The 18,855-nt window shown below is 45.2% G+C and overlaps 1 protein-coding gene across 1 annotated transcript; it reads left to right on the top strand.

Moving 5' to 3' along the window:
* Nucleotides 1-16: 16 nt before the first annotated feature.
* Nucleotides 17-17,178, top strand: CLCN6 (chloride voltage-gated channel 6). The gene is made up of 23 exons (XM_039697435.1): nt 17-110; nt 810-869; nt 1,910-1,975; nt 2,479-2,544; nt 3,224-3,290; nt 3,675-3,781; nt 3,998-4,124; nt 4,704-4,771; nt 4,868-4,926; nt 5,548-5,680; nt 6,076-6,189; nt 6,448-6,614; nt 7,485-7,611; nt 7,995-8,121; nt 8,444-8,597; nt 8,692-8,851; nt 9,021-9,127; nt 9,731-9,917; nt 10,343-10,500; nt 11,305-11,461; nt 12,163-12,270; nt 12,672-12,797; nt 14,094-17,178. Exons 1-23 carry the CDS (start codon nt 33-35, stop codon nt 14,172-14,174), a joined length of 2,604 nt encoding a protein of 867 aa, XP_039553369.1. The 5' UTR covers nt 17-32; the 3' UTR covers nt 14,175-17,178.
* Nucleotides 17,179-18,855: the final 1,677 nt, after the last annotated feature.

The following is an 18,855-nucleotide window of genomic DNA, read 5'->3' as shown; positions in this document are numbered from 1 at the left end:
GGCTCGGGGCGGGGCGCGGCCGGCGGCGGAAGATGGCGCGGTGCGGGTGCGGGGCCGGGCTGTGCTGCTGCTGCTGTGGAGAGCGGGAGAGCCGCACCCCCGAGGAGCTGGTACGGCCCCCGCCCTCCTTCAGCCGCCCCCTGAACCCCTCCGGGCTCGTGCGTGCTCACCCCGGGTCTCGGCCCGGCCGCACCCGGCTCTGGGGAGCGCCTGAGGGCGGGCGGGGAGCGGTGCTGGAGTGTTGGGCCCCGCGCCTCAGGGCCCGGCCTTTCCACCTTAGGGTGCTGCTCCTGGCCCAGTCTCTTATCCGATGCTCGTCCCAGCCCCACGTTCCCGCCCGTTTTGCTGCCGGGCCTGGTCCTCCACCGGCAGTGGCGGAGCCCGCGCTGTCCCCACCCCGGCCCCATCCTTTGTCTGGGCCTCGTATCCCAGCGCCTGAAGCCGCTGCCCCTCGCAGCTGTAACGGGGAGTGGTCCTGGCAGGGGCTCTCTCTGACTCTAGTACTGCAGAGTACTCTCTTTAAAATTATTGTCCCTGTAACCCTTGGTGTGAAGGAAAGGGATGTGGGTTTAGGGCTTTGCTGTTGGGATCTCATATATAGAAGTGATGTGTGTTCTGGCTGAGGGACCAGCTGTAAGGTAAGACCCTTCAGCTTCAAAGTATGTGGTGATCTGGTAATGCACACTCTCAGTTTACCAGCAGCAGTGGTATAGGACTTGTGTAATTTTGGCTTTGCTACCAGTGTTCGTGAACAGCTGTAGATCCATTTGTTTCCTTCATGGTTTTCCTTTCCTGCATTTGTTTTGCAGACGATCCTAGGAGAAACTCATGAAGAGGAGGATGAGATCCTTCCACGCAAAGACTATGAGGTGGGGAATTAACTAATCTGATATTAATGTGATAAGAACTGCAGACAAGTTTTGATCTGTTTGAGTTTGTAATGGGGCAGATACTCAGTATGGATCATTAGGTTGCATTGGCATCAGCAGAAATACCAAGAGTTGCTGTGCTTGCAAAGAACTGTTCCTCATCTTTGTATGTTTCTGGGATAAGGCTCTGTGAGTAGGTTGAATGTTTGCTCTCAAGTCAGACTCTTGTTGAGAAAATTCATTTTCAGAGCCTGGTGCATGTTCCTACTTCTTCAGCGTGAGATTTATAGGCTCTGGTGGCCTTGTTTTCTGGTGACTATAGAAATTATCTGTAGTTACAGGGTCACAGTTGCCTTTCTGCTGTCTGCATTGTCATGCTGGCTCACAACAGATCTTCCTATATATGATGATGCTGCTGCTTACAGGAGGTTTTTGCTTTTTGCATCACTGTCTGGTGGCCCTGAAGTATTTAGAACAGTTGCTGTCAGTGTGGGTGCCACCAGCCCAGCCTGTCACAGCTTGGTTTGAAAAGGTGAAGATGTGGATAAAACTAGTGGAGTTTTGTGAGTGTGGGTGGGAAACTATTGCTGTTAACTCCTTGCTGTGATAAAGTGAAGAATTGATAAGTTTCACCTGCACAGGAGTTCCTAGCTAGTGTTCCTCTTGCAGTGAGAGGGTGAATATAAAGATCCAGTGTTGTCCTCTGCACTCTCAAAGTGGAGACACAAAGTCTAAAACTGTACAATGTGACTTCTCTAATATAAAGATGTATAAATCAGTTGTGCTTCTGTTTGTTTCACTGTCTCTCTCAGCTTGAGCAATGAAACTGTTCTGTTCTTTCACTTTGTGTTTTTCAGGGTCTGAGTGATCTAAATATTTAAATTAACTTGTTTCCAGGAGTATTTTCTCCTACTGTTGTTTGCAGAATCTACTGTGGGGGTAGCAATGACTTCTGTGGTCTTTAACAAGGTCTTCTAGACGTAATTTTTTTCACAGCCTATTGCAGCAGACTCTTCTAAATTGACCTTTTTGCATTTCAGAGCTTGGATTATGATCGCTGTATCAATGACCCGTACTTGGAAGTTTTGGAAAGCATGGACAACAAGGTAGGACCTTGTTCCTTCCCAAGCTAAAACTGTGGAAATTGTCCCGAGAAACTGTGGATTGGAAGTGTTCAAAACATTTTTGTATGTGGCTTTGACCAGCCTGGAAGGAGAAGGTGTGCCTGTCCATGGCAGAGGGGTGGAGTGAGATGAGCTTTAAGTTCCCTTCCAACCCAGATCATTCTGTGATTCTAAATATGCACTGCAGGAAATTTTATGGAAATTCTTTTCTCATTTATGACTGAAATTCTACATGTTCTCCTGGTTTCTCTATTACAAAAAAAAATATATATATAGTGGAGATTATAGCTCCCAGCATCTCTTGTGATCCTCGGGTTTAAAGCAAGCATTCCTGTTTTCAATTTGCTGTTGTCACAACACACTCTTCTGTTGATTTATCCCTCTGGCTGTTGAGCTGTGGAGCCTAAACCCAGCTACCAAAAAATCCCTGTTTCTGTGTTGCTTTTATTTTACTTTTTTTTTTTTTTCATCCTCTTTCCAAACAGAAAGCCCAAAGATACGAAGCAGTGAAGTGGGTGCTGGTTTTTGCTATTGGAGTCTGTACAGGACTGGTAAGGATCATGCTTTTTGGAGAATGAGGAAAATTCAGGAGTCTAAGCAGGAATAATTTAGAAGTCAATGGCTAAGGAGTAAAGTTAAGAGGAAGCATTCTCTTTCATGGTGATGAGAGCTTAGTAGATGGAGTTGTCTTTTGGGAATTATAGCATGTTGTTATAGACTATTTTTCAGGAAGCCTTTTTTTTTCTTTCAGAACTTCCTGGGTTTTCTTTGTAAAGTAGTCTGGCAAATCCTTTAATTTTGCATAAAGGAAAACTTGTCCAAAGCAAACAACTTAGTAAAAAAGGATGACAGTTTGTGGATGATCTGTGAAAATCAGCTCAGCTGACTGTATAGCTCAATTAAATACCAGTTTTCTTCTGTACCCTTGAGTATGTTGAGGGTGTTAAAAATGGTGCCAGATTAGTACTTTAATGGGTACTAATCAGATGCAGAAGTGCATCTCTTCAGGAATAATGCTAGGATGCATCTGTCCCAATGAGAGAGAGGGAAGAAATCTGAGTTTTCAGAGCTGCTTTACTCTGAATAATGTGTTTGTCTTCTTCATTTTCTGTTCCCCTCTGTGTACATGTTTCTGGTAGGACTGACTAGAGGGTGGTCTTCATTATTTAGAAGTATGTAGAAATTAATGTATGTAGAAATTAATGATGGCAATTCTGTCTTTTTTCCCAGGTGGGCCTCTTTGTAGATTTCTTCGTGCGGCTCTTTACCCAGCTCAAGTTTCAGGTGGTACAAAGCTGTATCTTTTACCCTGAGCCTTGCTGGACTCAAGTGACCATTCCCTTTCTGTTCCCATCTTTTGCTCAGAGCAGCTGACTTTCACAATTTTGCCATTGGGCATGTTGTTCTTAATTAAACAAGTTTTCAATTTGCCTATGTAATTCAGCCCTTGAAACCAAGAAATGTTTCCAGTGTCAGGTACATAAGCAGAGACTGAAAGAATGAGTGGTGTCCCTTCTTCCTAATTCAGTATAAAGCTTTGCAAAGGAAGCCTGGCTTCCTGACAGGTTGTGTTAGCTGCTCTGGCTGGATTAGGAAGCACAGGCTTGGCTCTTGAGGCCAGATATTACCAAGTGATTGTGTGTTGGTGTGGGAATGTTGTTTTCCTTGACCATTCCTGCAGCGGTGGAGGAGTGCACTGAGAAAGGCTGCCTTGCACTGTCCTTGTTGGAGCTGCTGGGGTTCAACCTGACCTTTGTTTTTCTTGCCAGTCTTCTGGTCCTGATCCAAGTAAGACTTCAGTCCATTGCTGCTCCTTACACAACCTTCCTTTCCTCTTGATATGAAATATCCTTGCTAGAAACACTTTCTGCCCCAAAGCATCAAAGTTTCACAGTTGTATTTGATTTAGCTAAGCAGGGTCTCTTGGTCCCTTGATCTTTGATGAGAAGTTGTTGGTCAGGTATGAAATCAGTGCACCATAGTGTCAGTGTTTCTTTTCTGCAGCCTGTAGCAGCTGGGTCAGGAATTCCTGAAATTAAGTGCTACCTCAATGGAGTGAAGGTTCCAGGGGTTGTGCGTCTGCGGACGGTGGTGTGCAAAGCTACAGGAGTGCTCTTCAGTGTGGCAGGAGGTAAGGAGGGATCTGATGTGTTGATCTTGTTGGGTGAAGGAGTCACTGAAGGGGAAAAAATGCTTTCTCTCCTTTTATAGGGCACAGAAGGCCCTGCCTTTCCAGTAAAATAATTTTGGTGATTTGGAGCAGAGTCATGAGCTCTGAGTGCATTTATAGAGTAGAGAATAAATAGAAGGATCAGGACTGTCAGGGAAACAGGTGATTTTCTGAGTGGGCTAGTCACATGTGACTCTTTGTGACAGAATCCAAGAGAGAAACCTGAGAATGTTCCAAGACATGTTGTCACGAGCAGCCTGAGTGCAGAAGAGCAGAATAACCTGGAGAGTCCAGAGTCCCTGTCACAGTTGTTTTTCAGTTATTCCACCCACTTGGAGTGCAGAATCTGTGCAAGTCTTTGCCAACATTTGGGGTTGTTGAGGGAGCAGGAGGTCAGCACCTCCCTGTGAGGAGCTGCAGGCTCAGCACAGAGAGATGTGCCATGGCATAGGAGTGATGAGCTGATCTCTTCTGGCTTTGTCAGCAAGGGAGGGTGGCAGTTGGGAAAGTGCATTCCCTCAATGAGCTCTGTTTTTCCAGGTCTTTTTGTCGGGAAGGAGGGTCCAATGATTCACAGTGGTGCTGTTGTGGGTGCAGGCTTGCCACAGGTTAGTGCTGGCCTGAGCCACGGTCCTGGTCACGGCACTGTTTTGTAAGAGTAAGTTCCCATCTCCTGTGTTTCTAAATCTTTACTTTGTTTGTAGTTCCAGAGCATCTCTTTGAGGAAGATCCAATTTAACTTTCCCTATTTCTGCAGTGACAGGTACTGTACCCAGGATGTGGAGGAGGGGAGAGGAGGATAAATGAGCAGACTTCCTTAGGAGAAGGGTGGTGGGCTGGGATGAACCACTCAGTTGTTTTATCAGTTTCTTTCTAGAGTCCTGCAGTTTCATTCTGCAGCAAGACAACACCAGGGTGTCACTCTTCCAAGCTGCTCTGGTTTTCCTGTTCATAGATGTTCTCTTGTGCTGCTCAGCAGATCTCTACTCATTTCAAACCTTTAATGTGGGTGGTTGAAAGCTCACCCCTTATGATTAGGATATGCTACAGAGAAGGCTGGTTCTCCTGAATGTGAACAAGTTCTTGCCCTTTTGTTTCTGTAATTCTTTCAAGTGATGCTGGAGTCCATGGTTTGGGATGGTTCCTCACATACTGGGCGGTTGTGTAGTACCAGAATTCTGCTCTGTCTTTGTGCTCTACAGAAAGAACACAATGCTTCAGCTTAATGAACAAATGGTGGTGTCTGCCATGGCCAGCTTTACTCCCAGCTGTCATTCATGAATCCCTGGGATATTCCAATGGGGACAATCTCCTACTTTGCAGAACCTAAGCATCTCCAGAGCTCTAATTTGCTAAACTGAAGTTGTTTTTCTCTTCATTTCAGGGATAAAAGGGATTTTGTATCTGCTGGAGCAGCTGCAGGGGTTGCAGCTGCCTTTGGAGCCCCAATTGGAGGCACTCTTTTTAGTTTGGAAGAAGGTTCCTCCTTCTGGAACCAGGGACTTACATGGAAAGTGGTGAGTGGTGATTCTGACTATCTCTGTGTCTCTTTCTTGAGAAGAGGGCTCCCCTTGGTAGGGCTTGTCCATGAGGGCATTCTGATTATCCTGCCTCTTCCTGAACTGCCTTGGCAGGAGGGAGGTTTCCTGCTCTGTCAGTGTTCAGAACTACAGATCAGGGGCAGAGATGAGCCTGATCTTATCTGGAACTGTGGGACAGCTTTAGGCAGCAGATTTAGTGTACCTGGGAGCGTGGGCTTTTGTGCCTGGGCTCTCTGCAGTCTGATCCCTTCCACAGTCAGTTCCTTTGCCCAGGCATAGGTCTCAAGGAAGAGCTGACTGTGACTGTACCAATCTTAATTTTGGGAACCTTTGCTTCCCCTTTTTTTTTTTTTTTCCCTTTTGTTCCACAGCTTTTCTGTTCCATGGCTGCCACTTTCACCTTGAATTTTTTTCGCTCTGGGATTCAGTTTGGAAGCTGGGGGTCTTTCCAGCTCCCTGGGCTGCTGAACTTTGGGGAGTTTAAGGTAAGATTTACTGTTATATCCCCACTCTCCAGTCTCTTGTTAGTCCTGTGCTTCTGTTTGTTAGTTTGGAGGTTTCTTTTGACACATGCTTGTATTTGAGTGGAAGGCACTTTATACTTAGCTGTAATACATTGATACCCTCAGACAGAATTGTTGCCCTTTGATCTTAGCTACTCAAAATCTCTGAGTGTGGAGACAAGTGTTGGTAGGAAATTGCAGCAACTACTGTAATGCTTTTTTGTAAACTTTTCTGCACAGTGCTCTGAGTCTGATAAGAAATGCCACCTCTGGACAGCTGTGGACCTGGGCTTCTTCATTCTGATGGGGATTGTGGGAGGCCTTCTTGGAGCCACCTTTAACTGCCTGAACAAGAGGCTTGCCAAGTACCGCATGCGCAACGTGCATCCCAAGCCAAAGCTGGTCAGGTATGTGTGCTCTCTGGAGCTTGTACAGGGATCTCTGCTCACAAAGCAAAAGCATCAGTCTAGAAGACCCTTTGAGTAGGATTGGAGGAAATCTCACACTGGTTGTTTTAAAAATCACTAAATTAATCCTCCATAGTACTTAAAAGTGAACACCAGAAACCAAATGTTACAATCCCTGTAATTTTTTGATGACTTTGGTGGTACAGAGAGAATTGAAATCCCTCTTATAAGGGCAATGGAGGGAGCTCTTTATCATAAAGGCTGAACAAACCAGAGCTTTGTCTCCATGCAGGATTTTTTTTTGTCCTTGTCCAAACTAATGTGGATGGAATAGTTGATCTCACTTTTTAAAATCACGTTGGTTAATTAAATTCACAATTTCTGTGCTGTTTAGAGAGGGAACTTGTGTGTTATTCTGAAAGCAGCTGTTTGCTCTAGACAGCTCCTAAACACAAAGCCCAGGTTTAAAGAGAAAAATAAGTGTATTTCAGCAGTTTAGAAAAGAGATTGAGACTGGGCCCAGTCACCTGCCCAGTCCTATCTACGCTTTTACCCTGTATGTAGTAAAGGATGTACAGAACATTGTTTCCATGTGAAACTCATTACTGAACCCTGGGGCTTTTCATGTGTGATTGCTGTGTGCTCTCTTGGCAGAAGCAGCTTCTTTTTGGGGCAGCCAGTTAAGAAGGGGAGCTAAGGCAATCCCTGGGAACCAAGTCAAAATTCAACTTGATTTCTGATGTCCCTTGTTCCGATGCTAAGCTGTGATGACTGCTGCTTCTTGCAGCATTATTAAGTCATCTGCAGAGCTGGGACTAGGTTACAGTGCTGAGTGTGGCTTCAGTGTATGGTTTTTGTTGTGTCTTTCAGAGTCTTGGAGAGCTTGCTTGTGTCGTTGACCACCACTGTCATGGTGTTTGTGGCCTCCATGGTTCTGGGGGAATGCCGGCAGTTATCTCCCAGCAGGCACGGTGGCAATGACACCCTGAGCCTGCAGGTGAGGGACTCTTATGTGAATATTATATTCCCTGTCAGTTTGTTCACCCTGCAGAGAAGCACAGGCATGTAATGAGCTTTTGACAGCATGCAGTACATAACAGAACTGCAGTGAGAGCCCATGCAGGCTTGCAGGAATTGTGGTAATAATGAAGCCTACATTGTACTTTTGTACAAAACAACTCAGGCTCTGAGTCAAGGAGCCCATTGATGTTGTAGGCCCCATCTCTGCTATTGATGTTTGGCCTGAACTTCCCAAAGCATGGCTGTCCTGGGGTGATGACAATGACTTAAAGTAACAGAAGTGTTATTTCCATTCTCCCCAAAGGCTAATGTAGGAGACAGTGAATCTTAACCCTTTGTGTCTTTTGTGTCCTGCATTAGGATATATCAGAGGATGTAAATTCAAGCATCAAAACTTTTTTTTGCCCAAATGAAACGTACAATGACATGGCCACGCTCTTCTTCAACCCTCAGGAGTCAGCTATCCTGCAGCTCTTCCACCAGGATGGTAAGTAGTTAGGAGACTGCCTCATCCCACACTTAAGCTTCAGAGCTTCATCTTAGCTGGAGCAGCACCACAAGGCTAGCAGCATCTTCAGGCCTTCATGGCTCTGAAGGACTGCTAGTAAAACTGGTAAAAGTCTCTTTGATGGGAAGAAAGGCCTGTTTTTCCTCTCTTTTCACTTACTCATTGTCTGCATGTGTGTTTGGACTGGGAGACTCAGTAGCTGTTGTGAGATGAGCCTGCTGTGAGCTGAGGGGTGGATGGTGCAAGACTCTGTCTTGGACAGACATGTGCCCCTTTAGTCATGATTCTTCTTGTGTTGCAGGTACTTTCAGCCCAGTCACCCTATCCCTGTTCTTCCTTCTCTATTTCTTACTCTCCTGCTGGACATATGGGATCTCTGTGCCCAGTGGTCTGTTTGTACCATCACTGCTTTGTGGGGCTGCCTTCGGACGCCTGGTCGCCAACCTCCTCAAAAGGTGCCTCAAGTGTGCGTGTGAGGGACATGCTGCAGGTGCACCATGAGCTCTCAGGCAGGTTTTTCTAATCTGAGGGCTCTGTGCTTTGCTCTAGTTACATTGGTCTGGATCACATCTACTCAGGAACCTTTGCACTGATTGGGGCAGCAGCATTCCTGGGAGGAGTGGTCCGCATGACCATCAGCCTGACTGTCATCCTCATTGAGTCCACCAACGAGATCACCTATGGGCTCCCCATCATGATCACCCTCATGGTGAGTGCAGGACCTTAGCTCTGGCTTTTTGCAGGCTGCTTGAAAGTAACAGAGATTCATGTGCTGGCCATGAATCTCTGTTACTTTCAGGGCTGTCATAAGCCTGTCATAAGCCAAGGGGTCTTGCACTTGGAACAGCAACTCAGTAGACCTTGTGTTTGCTATGCAGGTAGCCAAGTGGACAGGAGACTTTTTCAACAAAGGCATCTATGATATCCATGTGAACTTGCGAGGAGTGCCTCTTCTGGAGTGGGAAACCGGGATGGAAATGGATAAGTAAGGCTGCTCCTCTTGGCCTGGCTGTGGGTTAGAGTTTGTGGTGGGGATTCTTGCTCTGAAATGCGTTAATGCAGGGGGATGATGCTTCATCCTCAACAAACCTGGTTGCTCTGAGGAGCAGCTGTGAGGGCTGCTGTGAAAGGAGTTGTGCACCAGGCCTGCAGAGGAAAGAGATGCTGAAGCCCTTACTGAGGGGATGGATGGATGGAAATCTGCAGGGTGGATTTGGGAAGTTCAGCAAGAGCTTTGTGAATGCGTTCCATTGGACTTTGCTTCTTGTGGAATGTAATCTTCTTCCCACCTGTTGTCTCTTCCCAGTAGTGTTAAGAAACTTTATTGTAAGTTAGAACATTCTACCTTTCCTCTAGTGCATCACTGATACAATGTTATGTTATTAAAAAAAATAAAAAATCAGGTGTACCATCAGTGCTGATACCACAGTGAAGGTGAGCACACAGGTAAAAGGTGCTAGCAGAATTTAACTGCAGCAGACTCCTTCAGGATCTTGTTTAGGGTGTGGTTTGTTTCCATGTTTGTTCATCACCAGCCTTCTGTCACTGATGTGATGCATGCAGCAATCTTGGATTTCTGGTTCTCCAGACTACAAGCCAGTGACATCATGGAACCCAACTTGACATACGTGTACCCACACACGCGGATCCAGTCCCTTGTGAGCATCCTGCGCACGACTGTCCACCATGCCTTCCCTGTGGTGACAGAGAATCGGGGCAATGAGAGGGAGTTCATGAAGGGAAATCAACTGATAAGTAACAACATCAAATTCAAGGTAAAGGGTTGCTTGTTTGGTAGGTTGAAGAGTAGAGAGCTTTGTTTTGCATTCAGAATGGCCTTGCTTTAGTTATTTAAGCTTTTGGGTAGAATTTGGGTTAGTGATAAGCACCTACTGCAATAGAAAATTTTAAAGAACTCCATTTCATTCCATTGTCTGGGTGATGGTAGAGACAAAAGAGTGGGCTTCATTCCTAGAGGCAAAAGTTAAGAGGAAAAAGTAATCTGTTTATCAAAGACATGGAAATGTTTGGATTTGTTACTGAATTGCACAGTCCTGTTGGTTATTCTTACAAGTCCTGCAGCAGCAGTGGCTAATGAACATGTTATGTGGTGGCACAAAGCTATGATTAGTAGTTCATAGTCACTCTTGGATAACTTGACTTGCCTAGTGAGTATCTGAGTATTGTTTGTTGTGTGCAGAAATCCAGCATCCTCACCCGAGCTGGAGAGCAGCGCAAGCGAAGCCAGTCCATGAAATCCTACCCTTCGAGCGAGCTGCGAAACATGTGTGACGAGCACATAGCAACAGAGGAGCCTCCTGAGAAAGAGGATCTGTTGCAACAGATGCTGGAGAGAAGGTGAGGTCCTGGTAGGCACAAATGTACGGAAGCAGGGTTTTTCCATATGTTGAGATGTGTTGTAAAGAGTGTTTCATACAGTCTCTGTCATTCCATATGTCAGCAGAAACAGTGCTGATAGCCATGTTTTAGAAGTGATTTGTCAGCTCTGAGGAGCCAGTGCTGTGTCTCACACCTGGGACCAAGTCCCAGACAAGTGGGTTATGTCCAACTTACATTTCCTTCAAACACTTTTACAGACATTTCCTTGAGAGGATGAAGTACCTGGGAAGATTTCTGTAGAAATCAATGTCCTCTTGTCTGCAAAAATATGAGAGCTCTGGAAAGCTCACTAATCCCAGCTAATGACCTAGTGCCATGATACTGATCCCACATTTCTGGTAACTGGGCTGACTCACCAGGATTGTGTTGTTGTTACTTCCAAGTAGAAGCCCAGTCTAGTGAATAATTTTCTGCATCAGTGATGGCAACTTTCATGAATGGCATCCTGACCCTAATATTTTGCCAGATGCTTCAGCTTTTATTGCAGTCTGAGTAATTTGGCACTGAAAATTGCTTTAATAGCAAAAATTGCTTTAATAGTAAAAAAATAGCATGAGTTAGGAGACTGTCCCGTTCTGCTGCTCTGACCACATAATGGCCCTTGACCTCTCTCCCCAATTTTTTTTTTTGTGAAGTTTGTTGCTTGACCCTAGCAAGAGTCCCTGAAATGTTCAGGGGAAGGTTGCAAAGAGCTGAAATAGCTGCTCTTTTGGGAGCTGGGGTATGTGAAGCTTGTAACACTTGGTGTTAAATCCATCACAGATACACCCCTTACCCCAACCTGTACCCTGACCAGTCTCCCAGTGAGGAGTGGACCATGGAGGAACGCTTCAGACCCTTGACCTTCCACGGCTTGATCTTGCGCTCCCAGCTGGTCACCCTTCTTGACAGGGGGGTTTGCTACTCTGAGAGCCAGTCGGTGAGTCTTCTGTTCAGGAATTGCAGCAGAGACATCCCTGCCTTCTCAGGAGGCTGGGAACAATATTCATGGGCTGCCAAAAAGAATATACCTATTTTTACACTTTAAGGAATGCATGTGTGTTTTTAAAGTTGCAGACAGGTAATGTGAATTCTCCCTTGCAGCTCTTAGAGTAAAGGAAGTTGAAAATATCCCCAGGAAAAGGATAGCCACTGTTAAAAAAGTAATCCAGCAGACCTGTTTGTTGCATAAAGCTATGGAGAATATATAATATGAATATATGGCATAAAGATATGCAGAACTGGAGAATAGAGGGCAGATATTAAATGCAAATAGAGCATCCAGCAGTATATACTTTGTGTTTTACTGCTGTGTGTTGAGGTCCTAGCAGAAAAATGTCAGCTGTGTCACTGAGATCAGTGAGAGCATCTGAGGCCCAGCTCCCACAAGGCTGGTTTCCTGCTGCCCTCCAGTGTGGAGTGTAGATTTGTCAGAGGTTGGGGAGCAGGTCTGTTCTCTCCCAGCTAAAGGCCTGCATAGGTTTGGGTAACAGCACCTCTGCAGAAGGTGGGTGTGTGGGTCTGGGAGGAGAAGGAGGTCTGGGGGAGCAGTTAGGAGGCATGGTTTGCTGTGCTGCTTGCAGCCCCTGTGTTGTCTGGAATGGTGACACATGGGTTCAGTGGGGTTTCTTTGAATTGCAGAGTGCAAGTCAGCCTCGTCTGTCCCACGCAGAGATGTTGGAGGATTATCCCCACTATCCAGACATCCATGATCTGGACCTCACACTGCTGAACCCTCGTATGATAGTGGTAAGATCTGCACTGCAGTGTGACAGTCCCTCCTCATATATATTTACAACTGTCCAAAGCCTTTGAAAAACATTGAGGGCATGTTTTAATACACTCTTTGGCACAGTGACCAACATCCTGTGCTCCTCAAGCACTCAGCCTTCTCTGCAGGTGGAAATCCTCTGCTATGAGGTAACAGTGTCCATTGGTGCTTTACTTCTAGAATAAGGTGTTGCCTATCCAGTTTAACTTCTCAACAAACCAAACCAAAATAATATTTGTGCAGAAATAGAAGATGACCACAGTCAAGTACTCTGTCCAGGCATCAGTGCCATGGAGGACTTGGAGGAGTTGCATGCTAGTGATTCCCAGAGACATTGAAAATGCCTCTTGTAAATAACATGATTCTTTTTCTTTCTTAGGATGTCACCCCATACATGAACCCATCACCCTTTACTGTCTCTCCAAATACTCATGTGTCACAAGTCTTCAACCTGTTCAGGACAATGGGACTCAGGCATTTACCGGTTGTGAATGCAGTTGGAGAGGTGAGTCCTTGGCTTGGCTTAGCTGAGCAAGGCAGCCACAGTGTTTGTGCAACACTTTCCATCGTTGGGACAATTAAGATCTCTTTTAACATCAAACAGAAATGCTTTAAAGAGATCAGAATAGGATTTTTTAGGGCCCTGAAGACTTGATTACTGTGACTTTGTTGGCATCTTTTGTGTCCTAGCCTGTTTTCCCTTTACCTGCAAAGAGCAGGATGTGCATCTCTCCTGTCTCAGATTGCAGCCTGTAGAAGCTGTCTTATTTTTCTGTGTGTTGAGAGGTCCTGAACTCATCAGAGGCCACTAATTTGCCTTTCCTTTCACAGCTTTCTTCAAGGCCAAGAGCAAAATTTGCTATATGTTGGGGAAAGAGGTTTTTCTGTAAGAAGGGAGTTGTATTCTATTTCTACTCATAGGAGCAGCAAAGCAAAGGAGTGTTTAAATACCTGTGTTTGACTCACTGTCCCTTTGCCATCTACAATGCTCAGAAGCAGTCAGTAGATGTCAGCAACCTCCTATGACCACTATGAGAAACTGTTTCCCCTAAGCCTGACCTGGTCTGTGTGAGGCAGCACTGCTTTTTCTGCCTCAAGGTTCCCCATAGTTACTCTGCAGGACCTGTGAGTTGCAAACAAGATGTTAGCTTATTCCATTTTAGTACAAGATGCTCTTTTGGTACTAGAGAACAGCCTAGTTCTAAACTCTTTCCTTGTGTAAAATCAGAGAGGTGTTTCACCAGCTGAAATATGTGGTTTGACTTTATCCACAGCAGGCTGGGAGAGGGTCCCTCTTGTCACCTGCCAGTGTGCAGTCACCTCTTAGCTAGTCTTGACCATTTCTCTGTTTTGGTCTGGAGAGCTTCCTTGAATGTATCTGACAGGAGTTCTCTGAAGTCATGCCATGTGGAATACCAGAAATGTCTTGAATGAAACCTTAAAAGACAGCTTTGTTATTTCCAATTGCAGTTTTTACTTCCCGAAGGATTTTGCATCCTTATGCTGTCTGACATGGAAAGAATGGTCCTACTGGTGCCAGACACCACAGCAATGGTTAAGCTGTTTGTTTGGGTGTAGGTAAATCAGCATTCTTGCCTGAAGAGTAAGTGTTGGTAGAGGGAGAAATGTTTTTGTGAATTTCAACTTGAATCCGCTCTAACTTAGCATTGGTCAAGAACTGCTCTCGGGTTTCCTCTTTTTGGGGTGTTGAAAAAAATGACCACTTTATTATGGATGTCTTTCAGTGGCACATCTCTGATACAGACTTATATATTTTCTTCTCCTTTTCTTCCTGTTTAAGGTTGTTGGGATAATCACTCGGCACAACCTGACCCACGAATTCCTGCAGGCAAGACTGAGGCAGCACTATCAGACCATTTGATGCCCCTGCCCCTCTGTCAGTGTGGCTTCCTCCCTCTCCAAGCTGGCACACATGCTCGCATTCTGCTTGGACCACACAAGGCCCAAGACCTCCCGTTTGGCTTCTCACATGCATATCAAGCCTGGGGAACTGGGAAACATTTTGCTAGCCAGAGAATTAGAGGAGCTGCCTGAGCCCAGAGCTGTTGATTGGCCTCAGGCACTTGGTTTGACAACTCTTGATCCAGGTGTTTTCTTCCCCTGTCCCCCTGTTATCTCCTTCCATCAGATGTTGTCTGACATTGTGTGTTCTGCCATTTTACTTTGGGGTTTTCTGAAGAGTTGGAAAAAAGAACCATTCCCCTCCACTGTGTCCTGGGCAAAGAACTGCAGTATCTTTCCCTTCCTCCTGTGTGACTCCCTTTTCTTCTTCCTCCCTTGTTCCTGCAACTGTTGCCTTATTTGTGTGAGAAGGAAGTTACTGTCACCACTGAGAGGAGATACTGAAGTTTGCAGATATCAGATAGCTGCTCTCGAGGATGGTTTCTGCAAAAGCAGTATTGAAAAATCCAGCCTTTTGGAAGTGTACCTGTCTTTGCAAGTGTTCCCCTTTGCCCATGTTTTTTCACTCTGGCTTAATTTGTTCTTAATTTCTCTCCTTTCATGGAGAAATGTTTCTGCTGTGATATTTTTGACATCAGATTGCTTTTGAGAGCAGCTCAGCAGATTTGGAGTTCAAAATGGTTACATTTACTGTTACTGTTTGGGTTTATAAATATTTAGTACATTTTTGAGCATCTCAGAGAAAAGAGATCTCTTCCCTGTTAGCTGTTACTATTATCTCCCTGTAAGAGACTCTTCTAAGATGCTTGGTGGCACTCCACTTTCACATTCCTGCATTTCTTGGCATTTGTAGGCACTTTGTCCCTGCACTGCTCAAACAGTGAGAGCCTGGGGCACCTTTCCAACTGGAGTCAGAGACCAGGGAACTCCACATCCTGAGAGCATGGAGAAGTGTTGCTTTGTGGAAGCAAACAGAACTGATGGTCTCTGGGCTTGGTTGAATTATCTGTGTTGTGAGAGGAGTTGCTGTAGTTTCAGGCTGCCAGAAGGAGGGATACTTGCTGCTGGTGGTTAAGGCAGGATCTCCTGCAGGTGATAAGTAGGGCTGTCTGTGCCCTAAAAATGCTTGGGATAATGTTTGCAACAATCTGTAAGGGTAAAATCAGCACTTAGGAGCCAGTTGCAGCCAGTTCAGAGCTTTAGCAGGTACCATCCTGGCCAGCACCTGTATGGTTCCAGCAGGCACCTGCCCTGCTGAGTTCTGTGTGCAGATAACCCTCAGTGGGAAGGCAGTGCTGTGCCTCAGGGACTGCAGAGCTGATTGGCTTGATAAAGCACAGAGCATTCTCTCAGCCAAGAGACTGGGGCAAGCTGCATGGGGAATGTATTCCAGAAAAGCTTCTACACAGCCTCTGAGCTCTCCAGTTAACCTCTTGTCTGCCATAAGGAGCTGGCTGGGTGGGAATTGGGACAGAAGGCAGACTTTGATTTTGTTGTTTCCAATTGTTATTTTCTGTATTTCCTTAGAGCATAGGAATTGGCATCAGCTACTACCCTTGATTTGCAAGTTCTTTCCCTGTAAGTAGAGTAAGGATGTTTGTTCTGTCTGGATAGTCTCTGCAGGTGTCTGAGTTGCCTGTGTTCCCTGAGCTCTGCTCTTACACTGAGCTGTCCCAGCAAACTTCCAGCACCCATTTGCACTCCCTGGAGCTGGGCTGTAGGTGTGAAATGTGCTTATGTTAGGCTACCTTTCACTGAAAGGATTTGTGCTCCTGGGTAATTATGAATCATAGGAATCCTGGTTTTGTGGGATTTCAGATCACTTACGTTGAACTGGCAATCCTGTGCTGTTAGAACACCTGTCAAGAATGTCCTGTGTCTCCCCATGACAAATGTTTCTCTTGATCTTGTTGAGTGAGGGTGTGTGGAAGGGAAGGTTCCTTCTCTTCCTGCACATGAATAAGACTCCTTAGGTTGTTTGCCTTGAGCTGTTTTATTTCTGTACACAAACAGCACGGTGTTGTGCTGCAGGATGTCCTTGTCATTGCTGCTGAGACTAGAGTTGGCAATCCAGACAAATCGGGCTGGAGAATCTTACCAAGGTTTTTCTGGGCACCAGATGCTTCCCCATGAGAAGGCACTTTGCCTTCAACCTGTTGGCAGCACTGTCTGCTCTGCCTGGGCATCTTATTCAAATGTTTCAGCTGAAAAACACCCTTTCATTCTTTCATTAAAGACATTTGCAGTGAGGATGGTGGGTGACCCTGTCAGCTGCTTTAAAGGGAAATCTCAGTGTGCAATTACTGTGCTGTAGCCTGCAGAAAAGGAATTACAAGTTCACCTGACATTTGGAGATGCAGCGTTTCCCTTCTGATGAGGACTGCTGCCAGGGGGTTTGTGTTGAATCAGTCTTCTCACACTTCAGTTACTTAATTCCTTTCTTACAACACCCTTACTGCTTCTACCCTGGCTCTAGTTGCTAAGTGATTTATAAGAAACTTATTCTAACATAGGTGCCAGGAACATTTTAACAGAGCAACATGAAGGGAAAAATAACCCAGAACTGGGTTAGTTCTGTTGGCAAGGTTAGGGGCTTAGTCTGGGGCCTTCCTCCTTGCCTCATGGCTTCCTGTGCAGTGCTAATTATGCAGTTTTGAATTATTAATTACTGTGAACCATTCCAATGGTAGCAACTTACCTTTCCATGTGGGTTTTTTTTGCACTGTTTTTTGTTATGAAATGATGTAAGCTAATTCCATGGTGTGTGTATATAAATTGTATTTTTTTTAAATTTGTATGAATATATTTTTATTTGAACTATGGCATTTGGGAAGTATTCATGTAGCTGTAACATGTCTGAGAGTAAAATGTGTGTCTCCTTCAGCACTTTCAAGGCCTTTTGATGTTTCTAGTATTGTTTTATTTTTGCCCTTTATGATAATAAAACTATTAGAACATGGCAACATCCAAGAGCATGATTTGAGGTAGTTGAGTCACTGCTGTTTATGAGCTGTCTGGATCCAAGAGTTTGTTCAGAAGGTGCTCTTAGACTAGGCAGAGAGGAATGGCTGTGACCCATTAGGTTGTGACCACTGCAGCTCCACATTCTCACTACAGCTGTTTCAAAGGAGGGCATTGCCATGTTTGATAAGGAGCTAAATTGTGCACATTGTGCTGCTTTTCTTACCTGAGAACCCACCTTCCTCCCTGTAATAATGAAAGAGGTTTAAACTACAGTGTGTCACCTCTTGTTTTACAGTTGGCTTCTCTAGGGTATGAAGTATCCTAATTTCATCTTGAATGTTTATTTCGTTTGTGGCTATCTTTCCTGCTTTGTCCTGCTGTCTGCCTTACAGAAAAGAGTTAGTGACAATTTTTGAGCTTTCATCTCATGCTTACAAGCCAAAAATGTAAGTACAGTCTTGGAGCACTGTAGAAATATCTGACCCAAAAGCTCCCTGCCTTCCATGGTCCTGTGCAGCAGGGGCTGTGCTGTGCAGGATGCACGTGGCACTCTGAGGCACTCCGGGGCATTGCCATGTTTGATAAGGAGCTAAATTGTGCACATTGTGCTGCTTTTCTTACCTGAGAACCCACCTTCCTCCCTGTAATAATGAAAGAGGTTTAAACTACCTCTTGTTTTACAGTTGGCTTCTCTAGGGTATGAAGTATCCTAATTTCATCTTGAATGTTTATTTCGTTTGTGGCTGTCTTTCCTGCTTTGTCCTGCTGTCTGCCTTACAGAAAAGAGTTAGTGACAATTTTTGAGCTTTCATCTCATGCTTACAAGCCAAAAATGTAAGTACAGTCTTGGAGCACTGTAGAAATATCTGACCCAAAAGCTCCCTGCCTGCCATGGTCCTGTGCAGCAGGGGCTGTGTTGTGCAGGATGCACGTGGCACTCTCTGAGGCACTCCTGGCTGGCTGCTGCCCTCTGGCTCTCCCTTGGTGGGTGTGTAATGCCAGGGAAAGCCTGAGATGGGTAAAGCCATCTCTTTGGAGGGAATGGCAGAAAATCTGATTTGAGGAGCTAAAGCAGTGCCACAGAGGTTTTAACTGAGCAAGGAGTAGGAAGGATTCCCTAGCAGGGGTATATTGTATTTGTGGGGTGTCCAGATGAAGGAAGGAATGATGAATCTGACTCCATGGTCTCAGAAGGCTAATTTATTACTTTATGATACTATGATATTAAAGAATACTAAACTATACTAAAGAATACACAAAGGATACAGACAGAAGGCTAAAAGATAATAAAGAAGACTCATGACTCTCTTGCCAGAGCTTGACCCTGACTGGCCATTAAGTCAAAATAATTCACATGAAACCAATGAAACAATCACCTGTTGGACAAACAATCTCCAACCCCATTCCAAAGCAGCAAAACACAGGAGAAGCAAATGAGATAATATTGTTTTCCTTTTTCTCTGAGGCTTTTCAGCTTCCCAGGAGAAAAATGTTGGGCAAAGGGATTTTTCAGAAAATGTGACTGGAGAAAGGACTGGGGGAACTCTGCTTCAGCTCTGTGCTGCCTTTGATTGTAAATGCAGCAACATAGGAGGGAATGGGAGAGGTTTATAGACTCATTGAATCCAAGCATGTGTCATTGTCCCTGTAATGGCACATGGGGCTCTAGCAGATAA

Source organism: Passer montanus, unplaced genomic scaffold (genome assembly GCF_014805655.1).
Source record: "Passer montanus isolate IOZ18808 unplaced genomic scaffold, ASM1480565v1 scaffold118, whole genome shotgun sequence".
NCBI classification, from domain to species: domain Eukaryota; kingdom Metazoa; phylum Chordata; class Aves; order Passeriformes; family Passeridae; genus Passer; species Passer montanus.
This window is presented reverse-complemented; position numbering and strand designations above follow the sequence as displayed.

What these genes read in the sequence shown, in the direction of transcription:
- CLCN6 (XM_039697435.1), top strand. Translation starts at nt 33, where the DNA reads ATGGCGCGGTGCGGGTGCGGGGCCGGGCTGTGCTGCTGCTGCTGTGGA. An exon ending in ATGACACCCTGAGCCTGCAG is followed by an intron (nt 7,612 to 7,994) that starts GTGAGGGACTCT and finishes GTCCTGCATTAG; the next exon opens with GATATATCAGAGGATGTAAA. An exon ending in ACCGGGATGGAAATGGATAA is followed by an intron (nt 9,128 to 9,730) that starts GTAAGGCTGCTC and finishes CTGGTTCTCCAG; the next exon opens with ACTACAAGCCAGTGACATCA.